Below are 19,237 nucleotides of genomic sequence, written 5' to 3'. Positions count from 1 at the left end.
CGGTCCGGAAGCAGGAACAGGGCTGGTGAGCATTGTGTTTTTTTTCTTTATTTCTTTTAATGTGTGTGTGTGTTTAAGCGGCACTACTAGGGGGCATATTTAATGGGGCATAACAACTGACGGGACATATCTAACGGGGCATAACAAGTGACTGGGGGCAAATCTAATCGGGCATAACAAGTGACTGGGGGCAGGCTAATTTTTAAGTTGATCATTTTTGTATGGCCCCCGAAGGATTTTATAAATATCCAACTGGCCCTTGGTAGAAAAAAGGTTCCCCACCCCTGCCCTACACACTGGGCGATATAACTGAACGATATGAACGTTCTCGTTCATCACTGGTGCCTACACATTGAAAGATATGAACAGTATCTCGTTCATATCTTTCACTTATATCTTTAGTGTGGTGCCCATTAAGGTGCAAACACACTGAGCGATTTTCCCCCCTGCCCAGCGATGTCAGCGTTGGTGAACGGCTTTCCATAGCAGGACGCTATGGAAAGCCGTTTGTCTACTGGTAATACCAGCAGATGAACGCCGGCAATGAAGCATGAGCACGCATCATCGCTTATGGCCGAGGCATACACACTGGGCGTTTTTTTACTGAAAGCAGCTCAAAACACCAAAAGTGAGCTATTTTCAGCTCAAAAGCGCCCAGTGTGTATGGGACTTTAGTGTGTGCGATCCTATGCAGCACACACACCGTCTCAAACATACATACACACACTGCTGCCCAATAGCGTGCCAGCCAGCGCCGGCGGATGTTGTGTCACTGCTGAGTGCTGAACCTCTCCCCCCGTGCTGTTCCTCGCAGCTAATTGGCTCCCAAATGTATCATGTGTCTTCCTTTCCCAACGCCGCTGTGCCCAATCCCCATGCAGGGCGTGATCTCGCGGCGTTAGTTTGAATGAGGCTCTCGCGTCTGTTCTTCTCCAATAGAGCGCTTCCTGTAAGTTCTTGTTGCCTGCAGCCGCCGCCGTACTGCTGTACCGGGGCCGGGAGCTCAGTCACAACGGGCGCTGACACCCATCATACGGTGCGTGGTCAGAAGAGAGACCGTCATCTGCGCTGCTCGGTGCCAGGGAGCCTCCGCCGCACTGCTGCTTACAGCCCTCTGCGCGAAGTCACACTGGCATGTCTGCTGTATATCCCCGGTGCTTGTTACAGGCTCTGTAGCAGCTCCTTCACTGTATTTCTCTCTGCACAGATTTCCCTAATATTCCTCCTCCGCAGCCAGTGACAGGGGTGCTGATACTGTCGTGTAGTTTTATACTGTAATATTTGGGACATTGGATAGTTGTGGGACATTGTAGTGGCATAGGTGGATCAGGGCGCAAAGTCACACCTGTCACCCGTCACCTTTATGCAATGATACTGCCTTCATGCAAGTGCAGCTCTAAATTCTGCTTTTCACACTTATTTTCCCAAATGTTTCCCTTATGCCTGAGTTTATTGTGTGGAGTTACAGGTATTCTTTACAGTGCATCATGGATTGAGTGGGCAGGCATTGCTTGCTGTGTTCTGAGCCCCCCCTGCCCAGGTACATGGGTCCTGAAGCTCCTCTGGCACCTTGCTGCACATGTGAAAAAGGGATGTGCATATGGTAAAAATTGCCCCGATTTATCAAGCCTTGGAAAGTGGTAAATTGCACGGTGATAAAGTACCAACCAATTAGCGCCTGTATATTTTTTTACACACAACCTGTAACATGGCAGGTGAGAGCTGATTGGCTGCTACTTTGTCACCATGCAATTTATAACTCTCCAAAGCTTGATAAATCTGGGCCTATATTTAAAAAAATAAACTGGGAGACATTCATGAGGATCCCACCAGTGCAGTAAACTCACACCGCATCCTTTTACACACGCCCCATAACATGGGAATTATATCGCAGTGAAAGCAAAATCCAGGTTGTACATAGAATTTTATGGGGCCTGGATATTATTAGTCTAGTAATTGTCTAATAATTAGTCTAAATTAGCCCATACACTTGTGAGATATCGGGTACAATCCTTTGATTTCGACCGCATCTGTGAGAGAAATCGAAGGATTGTATGCACATTTAAGGTACCATGCAACGCGATGCACGGGCACGCCGCTCAAATATCTCGTCTAATGATAGTAAGTGCTGCACTTAATATTTATTGCATCGCAGTGCGATCGCATGTGTTTTTAAAAACACATGCAATATATCGCACTGCCGATGGGCACCTGGCGGGAGCGGCCAGAGGCTGCTCCCACTTGGCGGTGACATGTCCATCACGTGATTACCATGCGATCTATCGCATGGTAATCACTTTGGCAGTTCAGGTGCGATTTCATTGCAGCTGAACTGCTGGTGCGTTGCCCTGCGATGTCATGTCGCGGGGCATCGCACAAGTGTATGGGCACCATCACAATGGTATGTAAATGAAACAAGAAAAATATTTCATTTGACAACTACCACCTGATGTATGTTACCTGACTGGGACCAGGGTTAGCAAAAGCTGCAGCAGAAAACGAAAAAAAGACAACAGCCCTCTGGCGTAGCTCTCTCTCCTTATACAGTATAATATACTGGTTTATGTGACTTAGTATAACAGCAGATTAGTGTTATCGTCTGAGTGCTGTCACTGGGCAACTGACCTGACTGACCACAGCGGCCCATATACCTTCATCGCTCCTGAGTCTGTTGGCACAGCCCCTGTGTACAGTGTGAGTATATTACAGTGTGTGTACATTTAGTGGCAAAACTTGCGAGTGGTGGGCCCAGGTGCAAAAATATGCATTGGGCGCCCACTCCTCCGCCCTACAGGAAGAGACAAAGGGGACAGCAGTAGGTAGAGGATGGCAGTGGGTGGTAGATTGTGACAAGGAGAGGCAGTGGGTGATGGTGGGAGGCAGAGAGAACTGGAGAACAAGCAGGTGATGTTCACGAACCAGTGCTACCTGTTTAAATTTTTGTTGCCATAAGAACCCATCCACTTGTGTGTGAGATTGTATGTATGTATGTATGTATGTATATATATTATTACAGACCTTCAGAATAGCAATCATTTCACTGATTATTTTGTTTCAGGGATGGGGTGCAGAATGTTTGGAGTCTGAAAGAATTCCACTTGCTAAGTCATCCTCAGGGTTTTTAAATGTCTTTACTTCTGGAACTTATTAGACAGCTGTTGGATTACCTGGGCATTCCAACTGACAGGGTAAGCAGAGCTCTATCTTTATTATCTGTTTTATTTCTCAAGATTTAAAGTGGATGTGGTATCTAATGTGAACAATATTTCGATTGTAACTGCATTTTTACTAAAATCTCTAAGCCAATTATTTGTAGCGATATGGCTTTCATAGTTTGTCATCATTAAATTCTCTGGCTCAGTCTGGGGTAAAGCAGTAACCCTGTTTTAGTTTATTTTTTAAATGTAGGTTGTAAAAGGAGTATATTTAGTGGCGTATTTGGCTGCAGGATTTTACATAGTAATAAGTGTTTAAACCCCCTACACACACACACACACACACACACACACACACACACACACACACACACACACACACACACACACAAAAACCATGTTAAGTGAACAATGTAAAATTACTCTTTAGATCATAGACCCCTACAGAAAGGCGTTTGTTTTAAAAACTGAAAACCTAAGTGTGAATGGATCAATGAACAGATGACATTTCAAAGTATATACTTGCATTTAACAATGTGAAAATCTTAATAAGGATACTACAACATTGAAACAGGATAATGACATATACACAGAGGACCGCGCAAGTTGCCAGTTTTTTCCCATCAACTATTTTTTTTTTATTTTTTTTTCCGTTTTTTTATAGTTTTCTGTTTTGCATTCACGTCTTATGCCCTGGCGATTTAGCCACATTTTGCACTGATGGCTTCATGTGCCAAGGAGTCCTTGACGTGGCTTGGCAGGGAGCATGTATATGCAGCCAATACAGACGGAGCCACGCTCATCTAGGCTTCTCTGCTGCACCTAGGTGCACCAAGGTTTATTAGCATAAGACTTTAATCTATTGTTCTCTGCTGCAATACAATACAGAGAGAACAATACAGCAGGCGATTAAAGGCCTAATTCAGACCTGGTCGCACGCAGGCTATTTTTTGCACTGCTGCGACCAGGTAATCGCCGCCCACAGGGGAGGGGGGATTCTCCCTGCAGGGCTGCAAACGCTTGTGCAGAGAGCTGCACAAACAAAAAGTCTCTGCACAGCTCAAGACTTACCCGCTGCGATGATCCGGCCAGGAGCTGACGTCTGGATCCCTCCCTGGAAACGGCCGGGCACGCCTGCGTTTTCCTCAACACTCCCAGAAAACGGTGAGTTGACACCCCCGGACGGCCTCTTCCTGTCAATCTTCTTGTGTTCGCCGCTGCGAACAATTTCTTTGTTGATTTCGGCGCTGCCCGACGCCGTCCAGTGATGCGCCTGCGCATTGCGGCCCGCACACATGCGCAGTTCAGACCTGATCGCACTGCTGCAAAAAACTACAGTGTGCGATTGGGTCTGAATGACCCCTAAGTCATTTCAGCAGGGGATTATGACCGACTGACCTGGCTCAGTTAATCCTATTAAAGGCAAAGATGAGGAGGGCTCCATCTGTATATAGTAAGAGCCTGTCAACATGCTTCTATTAGGAGGTGGATGATTTGAAGGTACCCATGATGCAGGTTGTGAGCTGATGTCCAATGAATTGTTTCATTTAAGAAAATAAAGATAGTTTCCAATTTTCTGGCATTCTATGAGAGGAAATGTATTTAGCAAGATTACATAGAAATAATCTTGTATCACGGGGAGGAGCAGTTCTCTTAAACTTAGCTTATTGCTATAGGATTGTCCTAAGCATATGGGGAATTCAATTTCCTGACACAAGCATGGTGTGCCATTCCAGAATGGCACATGCGGCAGGATGTAATGGAGTCCAAGATTGCCGAGGTGCAGGATGCCATCTGATATCGGACATTTTTTTAAATGTGCAATCACTTACAAGGCATGGTTTTTCCCTTGTAAGTGTTTGCCCCTTCAATAAAACGTCTGAGATCGGCCGGGATCTCGGACGCCTTTACATCATGCCGATATTGTCCATAGAAGGAACACTTGCAATGTACAGGATAAAGTAACTGGATGATATGTGCACAGCCCAGGAATTGAATACCATGAATACTAGATTTTTCTTTTTCTTCTTTCTATGTTGCTGGAAAGAAACCAACTCTGGCACCACCCTCCATTAATTCATATTTTTATATTAACATAGTGGTTATAGGTGTTTTATAAAGGAGCTCCTTGACAACGTTCTCAAAAACATAAGCATTTCATGGCTGTAACAATGGTGTATATTTGGATAGTTTTGGTCTATAAATATAGAATGTGTGTGTCTATTACTAATTTGTGTCTTGTATTGCTAGCACTTCTTTGCTATAAGAAGATTAATTTATTAATATTGTTCTTTTACCAGTTTGTGCCAATATGGGAACGTTATATTCACCGACGTAGTTTCCTGCGCAATTTAGGAAATCGTCTTCCTGCGGTATTATTTCGAGGAGTAGATATCCAGGTATAACAATGTTCTATTTCTAAGGTATAAAATTGAGTCATTTGAAAGTAAGACGACAATCGTACCACTTACCAGCCTGCGGTAAATGCCCTACTGAGTCAGGATAGCCACACACATGCTGCCAAAAGGTTGTGGTATAAAAGATAGATAGTGTCTAGTTAGACAGTCAATAGATAGACACCATATGTTAGACAGACATTAGGTCGTCAGGGTCAAAAGGTCGACAGGGTGAAAATGGTCGACATGAAAAAGGTAGACACCATGTTTTTTGCATTTTTGTGGTTTGTGTGGATAGTTTTGTCATCTGGGACCCCCCAATTGTAAAAAGGCATACCCTCGCGGGGCTCGCCACAAGGTTTATAACTAACTCTATGCCGACATGGATAGGGAAGGTATGAAATAGTCCAAAAACATGTTACATTTTTAAATTTTTTTGTCTATCTTTCATGTCGACCATTTTCATGTCGACCTGACCCTGTCGACCTAATGTCTGTCTAACATATGGTGTCTATCTATTGACTGTCTAACTTGACACTGTCTCTCTATCAACCGGATACCCTGCCAAAAGGCATGGCTGTAGATTTACTAAAGCTTCTTAAACAGCCACCAATCAGATTCTGTCTATCATATGTTTTAGGATGCTTTAGACCAGGGGTGGGCAATTATTTCAGCTGAGGGGCCACTTCACATTTCCTGTCAGTATCCGAGGGCCACAAACAAAATAGCAGCTCCCCCCACTTGCCAAAAATATAGGGACGTGGCTTCATGTGGAAGGGGTGTGGGAAAAAAATAATACAGATTCATATAAGGCTGCACAATAGTCTCCATTATTCAAATTGCGCCACTTACACACATTACACCAGGCAGAGCCCCTTTTACACACATTACGGCAGGTAGAGCCCCCTTTTACACATTACAGCAGGTAGAGCCCCCTTTTACACATTAACATTTTATTTAGGATAATTGTTGCGCAGCAAGCAAATTATCCAGTGTCTTATAGCCCCTGGGGAAAGGTGTGACACAGTGATAGAACACGGGGGTGTGACAGAACATGGTGGAGGTGACACAGTGACAGAACACGGGGGGGGGGGGGGGGGTGACACAGTGACAGAACATGGGGGGTGACACCAGTGGTGTCAGAAGGCGGGTGCGGGGGGTGGGACCGGCACTCGGGTGTCCCCCTTGGACGGGGAGATACCAAAGTGCCAGCTCTACTGCTGACAGGAGCCGAGTGCTGCAGTGAGATAATCTCCTGCAGCATTCGGCTCCTGTCACAGATCAGAGCCGGCCCACACACAGTCCAGTCTCCGGGGTCAGCCAGCATCTTTGGGGAAGCTGGACATGCCCCCGGAGCGAAAGAGAGAAGACCCACCAGGCCACACCCCTTCTAAATTAGGTCACACCCACTTTTCGGGCGCCACGCGGCCCGAGCGGGGGGGGGGGGGGATGGTGTGTAATAGTACAGAGTGCGCTCCGGGTGTCACCACACCCGGAGATGTCTCTGGGCGACACAGTGACAGAACACGGGGTGGGGGACAGTGACAGAACACGGGGGGTGTGACACAGTGACAGAACGCGGGGGGGGGACAGTGACCGAACACGGGGGGTGTGACACTGACAGAACACGGGGATGACACGGTGACAGAACATGGGGGGGTGACACGTGACAGAACACAGGAGGGGATGGTACAGCGAGAGCTAAAGTTCTCTCCCCGCAACCTAAAAAAAGTCTGACGCCACTGCCCGCACACACAAATATACGCTCTCTCTCTCTCGCTCTCTCTCTCTCTCTCTCTCTCTCTCACACACACACACTTACTTTCTTTCACTTTTCCCATTTACTTACTGATCTGGCTGGCAGTGACAGGAAGGATGGATCTGTAGCAGTTTGCCTCTTGTCCCGTGTAGCTCCGCCCCCTGAGGTCCCGTGTAGCCCCGCCCCCATCAACACAGCTCCGCCCCCTTTTCGGTTGAACACAGCTGTTGTCACTGTGGACGGGAGGAGGAGGCTGCTGCTGCAACGCAGCAGGGGAGAGGCGCCGCCGGCAGCTAGTAGGTACTGCAGTGCAGAGCAATGACAAGCAGCTCAGCCGGTCGGGCCGCTTGCCATTACTCGCTGGTGGGAGGCAGTGGGCCGGGCAGGATTGGTTTGCGGGCCGCATCCGGCCCGCGGGCCGTATTTTGCCCACCCCTACTTTAGACAAATGATAGCTAGTATCTGATTACTTTCTATGTGTAATAATTTTTCATTTTAGAAGCTTTAGTAAATCTACCCCATTAAGTGAAAAGAAAAATGTAGGACTATTTTTAGGTTAATTCTTCCTTATCTTGAGATGATAAACCGTCTGTCGTGTAAAAATAACCAAATAAATCATAGCTAATTATCCATTTTAATGTAACACTGGAATGTGCTTCTGCATGAGAAAAGTCAGGCTCTATTAGAGAGGTGTGTGTGTTCTTGCTGATTTTACTCTCCTTTATGTAATCCATGTTTCACCATGTAAAAAAAAAAAAAAAAGTGAATTGGGGGGCGTGGCCTAACCAGCAACCTGAGAGGACATACTTTCTGTGAGCTACTGCTGGCCCTGCATTTAATTTATTATACCTCCGGCATTTCCCCTCTAATTGAACCTGCCGGCGGCTGTGCACTGCATCCGGGACCCAGGGAGGCTGGAGAGGGGCCACTCGTCACTTTTCAACACCGAGGCCTACGTCTCGTCCGGAAGCCGGGACCTCGAGTTTGGGGCCTGCCCGGACGCGAGCTCCGGGATTGGAGCGCGCCCGCACCTGGACCCCTGACTGCTCCCCGTTGCCTCCAAACCGGCTCTTTCACTGCCCCTTGCCTACCCCAGACCATCGGGGGCGTCGGCGGAGACCAGGCTTTCGCTCCCTGCCCTCCGGAGCTGCGGCCTCCCAGCCCCTGCATCTCTCCCGGCGGCGGCCATCTTGCTACTCCCGCATCGTCCCGCTCCCACGAGTGCTGGTTGTTCCCCCTGAGCCACCTTGCCACATAAGCACCCCCTCCACGGTGGATACGAGGGGTCTGCTGCCTCCTTTGGAGCCCCTGAGAGTTGAGGCCTACACTGGATTTGGGAACCGGGGCCTAAATTAGCTCTGCACTCCCATCTGATGAGCCCTGTCTGCGAGGAGGCCTGTAAATAGCCTCTCCCACGACAAGTGTAGCTGTGGATGCACGGTCTACCTGACCCCTGTGACGCTGTGCTGCTGCCTGGGTGCCTGGCTTCTCCTCCGCCCTGCTTGCTGGAGGTCTGCTCCTGGGGCACTGCAGGCAAGTGATGGTCGAATACAGGACCTTTGGTGATACCGTTCTTCTGATGTAGTCCAGTCCGTTTGTACACCACCACCCTTGGCCTTTATGCTTTCCTAATCTTCCGCTATAAATTCTTTGAGATCCGAGGTTTATCCAGCGCTGTCGCCTCGCCTACGGAATTACATCTGTTTAGAATGCCTCCGAAAAAGGTTAAAGAGGTGCTGCCTCCCAGAGTATCTTTTCCGTCTCAGAAAGCGGCACCTACCCCCTCATCTGTACGGAAGTCCCCTGCAGCCACTTCTGCATCAGATACTCCCTGCAGCCCCGCTTCTGTGCCGGCGTTTGACCCTGACTCCGACGCTCCTCTCACGGTCAAAACTCTGTATCCGGCTCTATCAGCGTTTAAAACAGAATTGACTCAAGATCTCACAGCGGCTGTTCGAGAGGTGAAGAAGGAATTGCACGCTATCTGAGAACGCACAGACCATCTGGAATGGAAAGTGGAGGAATTGGTCTTGTCCCATAATGACCTCATAACGGCCCATGATCAACAGCAAAGTGACCTTGAGGCGTTTAAAGTTAAGATTGCGGATATTGAGGACAGATCTCTGCGTAATAATATCAAAATCCGAGGCATTCCCGACTCCGTGCAGAATTCTGAGCTGGAGTATTACGCCACTGCGTTATTCAGGAAGCTTTTGCCCAGGGCTGATCTCAGAAAGCTGCTCATAGACAGGATTCATAGACTGCCTAAACCGCGCTCGGTTCCTCCCTCGCTCCCGCGAGACACGCTCGTGAGAGTGCACTTCTTCACGACGAAAGAACGCATCCTGAAAGCGGCTAGAGACTCAGATGCTGATGTGCTTGGCGGATTACAGCTTTTTCCGGATTTCTCTGCTTTGACTTTGGCTAAAAGGCGATCGTTTATCCTTGTTACTCTGGCGCTTCGTGACCAAGAGATCACTTATCGATGGGGCTTTCCGGTAAAGCTCATCTTGTATGAAAATAAGTCCTACACAGTTACTTCATTGGAAGCTGGAGTCAAGTTGCTATCGGAGTGGGATATCCCTGTCACGATGCCTCCTGGATCCAAGAAACAGTCAACTCTCCAATCGGAGTGGTACGTCGCTTGAAGTCGTCTATTTGAGTTTGGACTATAACTACGGACGTTACTCTGTACCGTTATCACAGTTGGGACTCGGTTATTCACTCTGATGTGCCCACGTGAGTTACCCTGTTAGTAGTTATGTTGCAGGAGTCCTGGCTCTGTGTTTATGGTTTAGCTCATACGTATATATTTTCTGTTTTCTCTACATGATTGGTAAGCATATTTGTCCCTGTTTCTTTTTTTCCTTATCTAGATTCAAGGGTGGTGGTGGCGTTAGGCCACATGTTCCCCCCTGTTAATGTACTACTGCATTTTTTTGCTTTCCTGGCAGTAGTTATACCGACCCGATGTACTGGGTCGTTTTGGTTTGTTCTTACCCTTTTTTCTCCCGTTATTCCCTCCCTCCCCCCCTCCCACGACACTGTAAGTAACTGTTTGATACGAAAAAAATTCATATGTATTTCAATATGTCTTACTACTCATGGCGTACTTTAGACTGCTTCAGGTTCTGTCCATGAACATTAAGGGGTTAAACTCCCCATAATAAGCGAAGGTTGGCATTGGGCTATTTTGCTAGGCACAAGGCGGATATTGTTACACTACAGGAGACACACTTTTCATCTTTAGCGCCCTCTATGTTTAAGGATCGTAGGTTCCCTTTGGGTTATTTGCAAACGGCCCTGTTAAGAGGAACGGTGTGGCTATATTGTTTAGGAACTCCGTCTCCTTCACCTTACATTCCCAGGTTGCCGATAAAAATGGCCACTATCTTATCCTGAGTGGCCTTTTAAATGACAAACCGGTTACTCTGGTTTCAGCTTATGCCCCTAACTCAAATCAAGTAGCTTTTTTACGTAAACTTTGTTTAGCTATCCAGAAGATCCGTACAGGCTCGCTTCTCCTCACGGGGGACTCGCTTCTCCTCACGGGGGACTCGCTTCTCCTCACGGGGGACTTTAATTTGGTCCTTGACCCTAGATTGGACAGATCTCCCAGGCACTCTTCCTCCTCTTTGGCCTCCTCAAACGCCCCATGCCTAGCCTTCCGTAATCTCTTGGTTGAATTTGACCTGTATGATATTTGGCGAGTGCAAAACCCTACTGGCCGTGAGTACACCCACTATTCTCCTGTTCACAACTCCTACTCTCGAATTGATTTTTTGTTTTCAGATAAATGCACCCTCCAATTTGCCAGATCTGTCGCCCCGCTGAATCTTAAATGGGATATTATTAGTCAACATGCCCCGCCCGGACCTTGGAGACTTTCTGCTCACTTACTGGCCAACCCCGTATCAAAAAAATTATAGTAGACAGCATCACGTCTTACTTGTAATTTAATTCCCCTTCGGACACGTCCACTCTGAATTTCTGGTGCGCACTGAAAGCTGTTGCTAGAGGGGCAGCAATACAGGCAGGAGCCCAGCTTAAAAAACTCCATCAGCAACGTCTGAATGATTTGTAGAGTAAATTAAAGGAATTGGAGGAAAAAAAATCAAGCTCGACCCTCGAGATCCCTCCAGAAGGAGTTAGCTGACACTAGGTCTCAACTTCAGACATTGCTTATGGCGCGCTCCCAGGCATCATTAAACAGGATGCGTCAGAAATTTCACCTGGTGGGGAATAGACCGGGGAAATTGCTTGCTCGTAAGCTTAGAGCGCAACAAGCTAGGAATAGAATCAAACTTATTGTGTTTCCATCGGGTGCCAAAATATCTAACCCTTTGGAGATATCGAATCAGTTTGCTGACTTCTATTCCCAACTTTATAATCTCTCGACTGACCCTTCTACCCCGCAGCCTACTCTTTCCTCTATTAACTCCTTCCTTGCTGATTTGAGACTTCCTTCCATTGCCGACGATCAATTAGAATTACTGAATGCCCCCTGGTCCACCACGGAAACTCTAAGGGTGATCAAATCCCTCCCTAAAGATAAGGCGCCAGGCCCCGACGGTTTTTTTAATGATTTTTATGTCTCACTCCAGGACCTTCTGGCTCCCTCTCTGGTAATAGTTTATAATGAAATCACTTCTCAGGGCACTCTCCCTAGGAAGATGCTGGAGGCTCGCATTGTCACGATCCCCAAACCAGGTAAGGACTTGACTTCTTGCCAAAACTACCGCACCATTGCGCTATTAAACGGGGACATTAAAATATATGCTAAATTATAGCTTATCGATTGAATGCCCTTCTCCCCTCCCTGATACACCCCGACCAGGTCGGATTTATCCCTGGAAGGCAAGCGTCTGACAATACCCGCAGGGTATTTAACCTCGTTGACTCCTTAGCCCGTGAACAAGGTCTTCTTCTGTTATCTCTAGATGCGGAGAAGGCTTTTGATCGCATAAACTGGACCTACATACGGGAAGTATTATTGAAATTTGGCTTCCGTGACCAAATCCTGTCATCCATACTAGCCTTGTATAGCTCACCCTCGGCCCGGGTTTTTAGTAATGGTTTTCTTTCTTCCCTCTTCCCAATTTACAACGGCACCCGTCAGGGCTGTCCTCTCCCCCCTCTAATTTTCGTCTTGGCAATCGAGCCTCTAGCAGCTAAGATCCGAGCTGACCCACAGTTCCCAGGACTCCAATTCGGTGCCACCCCCCATAAACTCTGTCTCCTTTGTGGACGATGTTCTCTTATTTGTAAGCGACCCTTGCACCACACTCCCTCATTTACACAATATTTTAGATGGGTACTCTGCAGCATCCTATTACAAATTAAACACAACTAAAACTGACGCCCTGCCTATTAATCTCACTCACCTCATGGCCCCTTTGCGTGCTAAATACCCCTACAGTTGGCAAACAACCTCAATACGGTATTTGGGTATCTCTATCCCCCCATCCTCCTCTTCTATATTTGAAGTTAACCTCCCTCCTTTACTGACCTCGTTACAGTTGTCCACCAAATCGTGGCTTAACTATGAGATATCTTGGCTGGGACGTCTGGCCGCTTTTAAAATGTTGTTGCTTCCCAAATTAATGTTTCTGTTTCGTACAATTCTCTTTGTTTTCCCCAAGAAATATTTAGAGACGGCTGCTACTATTCTCACCACTTATATCTGGTCCTCGCGTTCGTCTAAACTGGCCCGCGCCAGGATGTCATTACCTAGGAGGGTTGGTGGCCAGGACATGCCTAATCTTTCTCTATACCAAGAAGCCTGCCTCCTAGCCCAGATTAAAGCTCTCTCTAGTGATATACGTTTGGGGTGGAGGTGTCTGGAGGAATTAGCCTGCCCCAGGTTTCCCTTGAGGTATCTTTTGGCTTCCTAAATCTATGCGTCCATCGGACCCACGCCTCCTCCCTTCAACCCGAGCCACGCTACAGGTCTGGGACAGACTGACCATGGGCTTATCGCCTTCTTTTCATAATCTGTCTTGAATATCCCTACGCACAGTAGCCACCCTAGTTCCTAATCTCAATTTGGCAGGTTGGCGTTCTAGGGGGATTGGCCTCCTGGGAGATCTGTTTAATGGACCCGTGCTTAGATCCTTTTCTGATATTCAAGAACGCTTTGCCTTACCTGACTCTGAGAGGCTCAGATTCTATCAAATACAACATTGGTGGTACAGCCTTCACCTTGCTCTCACTCCACTGCCCCCTCCTATCTCACAGGTCCTAGGCCGCCTTTCTAATGATACCTCTATAGGTGAGATCTCCTTCTGGTACAAAACATTACAAAAATTGATTCCCGTTCTTAAATCTAGAGCCCAAATCAGGTGGGAGACGGATATTGGCTGCACCCTAACCGACTCTCAATGGCAAAACATTTCTCTGACGTCCTAGTGGATGCTGGGGACTCCGTAAGGACCATGGGGAATAGACGGGCTCCGCATGAGACTGGGCACACTATAAGAAAGATTTGGTACTACCTGGTGTGCACTGGCTCCTCCCTCTATGCCCCTCCTCCAGACCTCAGTTAGATTTCTGTGCCCGGCCGAGCTGGATGCACATTAGGGGCTCTCCTGAGCTCCTAGAAAGAAAGTATATGTTAGGTTTTTTATTTTACAGTGAGACCTGCTGGCAACAGGCTCACTGCAACGAGGGACTAAGGGGAGAAGTAGCGAACCTACCTGCTTGCAGCTATCTTGGGCTTCTTAGGCTACTGGACACCATTAGCTCCAGAGGGATCGACCGCAGGACCCGTCCTTGGTGTTCGTTCCCGGAGCCGCGCCGCCGTCCCCCTTACAGAGCCAGAAGCAAGAAGATGGTCCGGAAAATCGGCGGCAGAAGACTTCAGTCTTCACCAAGGTAGCGCACAGCACTGCAGCTGTGCGCCATTGCTCCTCATACACACTTCACACTCCGGTCACTGAGGGTGCAGGGCGCTGGGGGAGGGGCGCCCTGAGCAGCAATAAAATCACCTTGGCTGGCAAAATAACCACAATATATAGCCCCAGAGGCTATATATGTGGTAATTACCCCTGCCAGAATACAGAAAAAAGCGGGAGGAAAGTCCGCCGAAAAAGGGGCGGAGCCATCTCCCTCAGCACACTGGCGCCATTTCTCCCTCACAGTTCCGCTGGAAGGAAGCTCCCTGACTCTCCCCTGCAGTCTTCACTACAGAAAAGGGTAAAAAAGAGAGGGGGGGCACAAATTTGAGGCGCAGTAAATATTATAGCAGCTATAGGGGACATAATTCAGTTAGTCCCTGCATTATATAGCGCTCTGGTGTGTGCTGGCATACTCTCTCTCTGTCTCCCCAAAGGGCTTTTGTGGGGTCCTGTCTCCTTTAAGAGCATTCCCTGTGTGTGTGTGCGGTGTGTCGGTACGGCTGTGTCGACATGTTTGATGAGGAGACTTATGTGGAGGCGGAGCAGATGCCTATAAATGTGATGTCACCCCCTGCGGGGCAGACACCTGAGTGGATGGACTTATGGAAGGAATTACGTGCAAGTGTCGACTCCTTACATAAAAAATTTGACGACATGCCAAATGCGGGACAGCCGGCTTCTCAGCTCGTGCCTGCCCAGGCAATTCAAAGGCCATCAGGGGCTCTAAAACGCCCACTACCTCAGATGGCAGACACAGATGTCGACACGGATACTGATACCAGTGTCGACGACGATGAGTCAAATTTAATGTCCACTAGGGCCATTCGTTGCATGATTGAGGCAATGAAAGAGGTTTTACACATTTCTGATATAAACCCAGGTACCTCAAAAAAGGGTATTATGTTTGGGGAGAAAAAACTACCAATAGTTTTTCCCCCATCTGAAGAATTAAATGAAGTGTGTGAAGAAGCGTGGGCTTTCCCTGATAAATATTGGTGATTTCAAAAAAATTACTAATGGCGTTCCCTTTCTCGCCAGAGGATAGGTCACGTTGGGAAACTCCCCCTAGGGTGGATAAAGCGCTCACACGTTTGTCTAAAAAGGTGGCACTACCGTCTCCGGATACGGCCGCCCTAAAGGAACCTGCTGATAGAAAGCAGGAGGCTATCCTAAAGTCTATATATACACACACTGGTGTTATACTGAGACCAGCTATTGCTTCAGCGTGGATGTGCAGTGCTGCTGCTGCTTGGTCAGATTCCCTGTCAGAAAATATTGACACCCTGGACCGGGACACTATATTGCTAACCGTAGAGCATATAAAAGACTCAGTCTTGTACATGAGAGATGCACAGAGGGAGATCTGCCGGCTGGCATCTAGAATAAATGCATTGTCCATTTCTGCTAGGAGAGGCTTATGGACTCGGCAGTGGACAGGGGATGCAGATTCTAAAAGGCACATGGAAGTTTTGCCTTATAAGGGTGAGGAGTTATTCGGGGATGGTCTCTCAGACCTTGTTTCCACAGCAACAGCTGGGAAGTCAGCATTTTTGCCCCATGTCCCCTCACAGCCTAAGAAAGCGCCGTATTATCAGGTACAGTCCTTTCGACCCCAGAAAAACAGGCGGGTCCTTTCTGTCTAGAGGCAGAGGAAGGGGAAAAAAGCTGCACCACGCAGCAGGTTCCCAGGAACAAAAGTCCTCCCCCGCTTCTTCCAAATCCGCCGCATGACGGTGGGGCTCCACAGGCCGAGCCAGGTACGGTGGGGGGCCGCCTCAAAAATTTCAGCAATCAGTGGGTTCGCTCACGGGTGGATCCCTGGATCCTTCAAGTAGTATCTCAGGGGTACAAGCTGGAATTCGAGGCGCCTCCCCCCCGCCGTTTCCTCAAATCGGCCTTACCGACAACTCCCTCGGGCAGGGAGGCTGTACTAGAGGCAATTCACAAGCTGTATTCCCAGCAGGTGATAGTCAAAGTACCCCTACTTCAACAAGGACGGGGTTACTATTCCACACTGTTTGTGGTACCGAAACCGGACGGTTCGGTGAGACCTATTTTAAATTTGAAATCCTTGAACACATACATAAAAAGATTCAAGTTCAAGATGGAATCGCTCAGGGCGGTTATTGCAAGCCTGGACGAGGGGGATTACATGGTATCCCTGGACATCAAGGATGCTTACCTGCATGTCCCAATTTACCTTCCTCACCAGGAGTACCTCAGATTTGTGGTACAGGATTGCCATTACCAATTCCAGACACTACCGTTTGGACTGTCCATGGCACCGAGGGTGTTTACCAAGGTAATGGCAGAAATGATGATACTCCTTCGAAAAAAGGGAGTTTTAATTATCCCGTACTTGGACGATCTCCTAATAAAGGCGAGGTCCAGGGAGCAGTTACTGGTCGGAGTAGCACTATCTCGGGAAGTGCTACAACAGCATGGCTGGATTCTAAACATTCCAAAGTCACAACTGGTTCCTTCCACACGCTTACTGTTCCTGGGGATGATTCTTGACACAGAACAGAAAAAAGTGTTTCTCCCGCAGGAGAAAGCCAAGGAGCTGTCATCTCTAGTCAGAGACCTCCTAAAACCAAAATGGGTATCGGTGCATCACTGCACACGAGTCCTGGGAAAAATGGTGGCTTCGTACGAAGCAATTCCATTCGGCAGGTTCCATGCAAGGACCTTCCAGTGGGACCTCTTGGACAAGTGGTCGGGATCGCATCTTCAGATGCATCGACTGATAACCCTGTCTCCAAGGACCAGGGTGTCTCTACTGTGGTGGCTGCAGAGTGCTCATCTTCTAGAGGGCCGCAGATTCGGCATACAGGACTGGGTTCTGGTGACCACGGATGCCAGCCTTCGGGGCTGGGGCGCAGTCACACAGGGAAGAAATTTCCAGGGACTTTGGTCAAGTCAGGAGTCGTCCCTACACATAAACATTCTGGAACTGAGGGCCATTTACAATGCCCTAAGTCAGGCAAGGCCCCTGATTCAAAACCAGCCGGTTCTGATCCAATCAGACAACATCACGGCAGTCGCCCATGTAAACCGACAGGGCGGCACAAGAAGCAGGGTGGCGATGGCAGAAGCCACAAGGATTCTCCGATGGGCGGAAAATCACGTACTAGCACTGTCAGCAGTGTTCATTCCGGGAGTGGACAACTGGGAAGCAGACTTCCTCAGCAGACACGACCTACACCCGGGAGAGTGGGGACTTCATCCAGAAGTCTTCCTACTGTTGGTAAACCGTTGGGAAAGGCCACAGGTGGACATGATGGCGTCCCGCCTCAACAAAAAGCTAAAGAGATATTGCGCCAGGTCAAGGGACCCTCAGGCGATAGCTGTGGACGCTCTAGTGACACCGTGGGTGTACCAGTCGGTTTATGTGTTCCCTCCTCTGCCTCTCATACCAAAGGTACTGAGAATAATAAGAAGGCGAGGAGTAAGAACGATACTCGTGGTTCCGGATTGGCCAAGAAGAGCTTGGTACCCAGAACTTCAAGAAATGTTATCAGAGGACCCATGGCCTCTACCGCTCAGACAGGATCTGCTACAGCAGGGGCCCTGTCTGTTCCAAGACTTACCGCGGCTGCGTTTGACGGCATGGCGGTTGAATTCCGGATCCTAAAGGAAAAGGGCATTCCGGAGGAAGTCATTCCTACGCTGATAAAAGCCAGGAAAGAAGTAACCGCAAACCATTATCACCGCATTTGGCGAAAATATGTTGCGTGGTGTGAGGCCAGGAAGGCCCCTACAGAGGAATTTCAGCTGGGTCGTTTTCTGCACTTCCTACAGTCAGGAGTGACTATGGGCCTAAAATTGGGTTCCATTAAGGTCCAGATTTCGGCTCTGTCGATTTTCTTCCAGAAAGAACTGGCTTCACTGCCTGAAGTTCAAACTTTTGTAAAGGGAGTGCTTCATATTCAGGCCCCTTTTGTGCCTCCTGTGGCACCTTGGGATCTCAATGTGGTGTTGAGTTTCCTAAAATCACATTGGTTTGAACCACTTAAAACTGTGGATCTGAAATCTCTCGCGTGGAAAGTGGTCATGTTATTGGCCTTTGCTTCGGCCAGGCGTGTTTCAGAATTGGCGGCTTTGTCATGTAAAAGCCCTTATCTGATTTTCCATATGGATAGGGCAGAATTGAGGACTCGTCCCCAGTTTCTCCCTAAGGTGGTATCAGCTTTTCAGTTGAACCAACCTATTGTGGTGCCTGCGGCTACTATGGACTTTGAGGATTCCAAGTTACTGGACGTAGTCAGGGCCTTGAAAATTTATGTTTCCAGGACGGCTGGAGTCAGGAAAACTGACTCGCTTTTTATCCTGTATGCACCCAACAAAATAGGTGCTCCTGCTTCTAAGCAGACTATTGCTCGCTGGATTTGTAGCACAATTCAGCTGGCGCATTCTGCGGCTGGATTGCCGCATCCTAAAACAGTGAAAGCCCATTCCACGAGGAAGGTGGGCTCATCTTGGGCGGCTGCCCGAGGGGTCTCGGCTTTACAACTTTGCCGAGCTGCAACTTGGTCAGGGGCAAACACGTTTGCTAAATTCTACAAATTTGATACCCTGGCTGAGGAGGACCTTGAGTTCTCTCATTCGGTGCTGCAGAGTCATCCGCACTCTCCCGCCCGTTTGGGAGCTTTGGTATAATCCCCATGGTCCTTACGGAGTCCCCAGCATCCACTAGGACGTCAGAGAAAATAAGAATTTACTCACCGGTAATTCTATTTCTCGTAGTCCGTAGTGGATGCTGGGCGCCCATCCCAAGTGCGGATTGTCTGCAATACTTGTATATAGTTATTGCCTAACTAAAGGGTTATTGTTGAGCCATCTGTTGAGAGGCTCCGTTCTATTTCATACTGTTAACTGGGTTTAATATCACGAGTTATACGGTGTGATTGGTGTGGCTGGTATGAGTCTTACCCGGGATTCAAAATCCTTCCTTATTGTGTCCGCTCTTCCGGGCACAGTATCCTAACTGATGTCTGGAGGAGGGGCATAGAGGGAGGAGCCAGTGCACAC

The 19,237-nt window shown here is 48.2% G+C and overlaps 1 protein-coding gene across 3 annotated transcripts in view; it reads left to right on the top strand.

The window, feature by feature from the left end:
- The first annotated feature begins 848 nt into the window (after positions 1-848).
- The window catches only part of MTFR2 (mitochondrial fission regulator 2), a 105,581-nt gene continuing 87,192 nt past the window's right edge, over positions 849-19,237 (top strand). Inside the window, exons 1-3 of one of the 3 annotated variants that reach the window (XM_063917391.1) lie at positions 849-949; positions 3,059-3,188; positions 5,456-5,554. In XM_063917391.1, coding sequence (XP_063773461.1) covers positions 3,126-3,188; positions 5,456-5,554 — 162 coding nt within the window. In that variant the 5' untranslated portion in view covers positions 849-949; positions 3,059-3,125. Of the gene's footprint in view, positions 1,037-3,058; positions 3,189-5,455; positions 5,555-19,237 lie in introns of all 3 variants that reach the window. The other 2 variants (XM_063917389.1, XM_063917392.1) reach the window with 2 other exon arrangements.

The sequence above is a fragment of the Pseudophryne corroboree genome, chromosome 4 (assembly GCF_028390025.1).
Source record: "Pseudophryne corroboree isolate aPseCor3 chromosome 4, aPseCor3.hap2, whole genome shotgun sequence".
Classification (NCBI taxonomy): Eukaryota; Metazoa; Chordata; class Amphibia; order Anura; family Myobatrachidae; genus Pseudophryne; species Pseudophryne corroboree.
The sequence above is the reverse complement of the archived record's forward strand: the minus strand, read 5'-3'. Positions and strand labels throughout refer to the sequence as shown.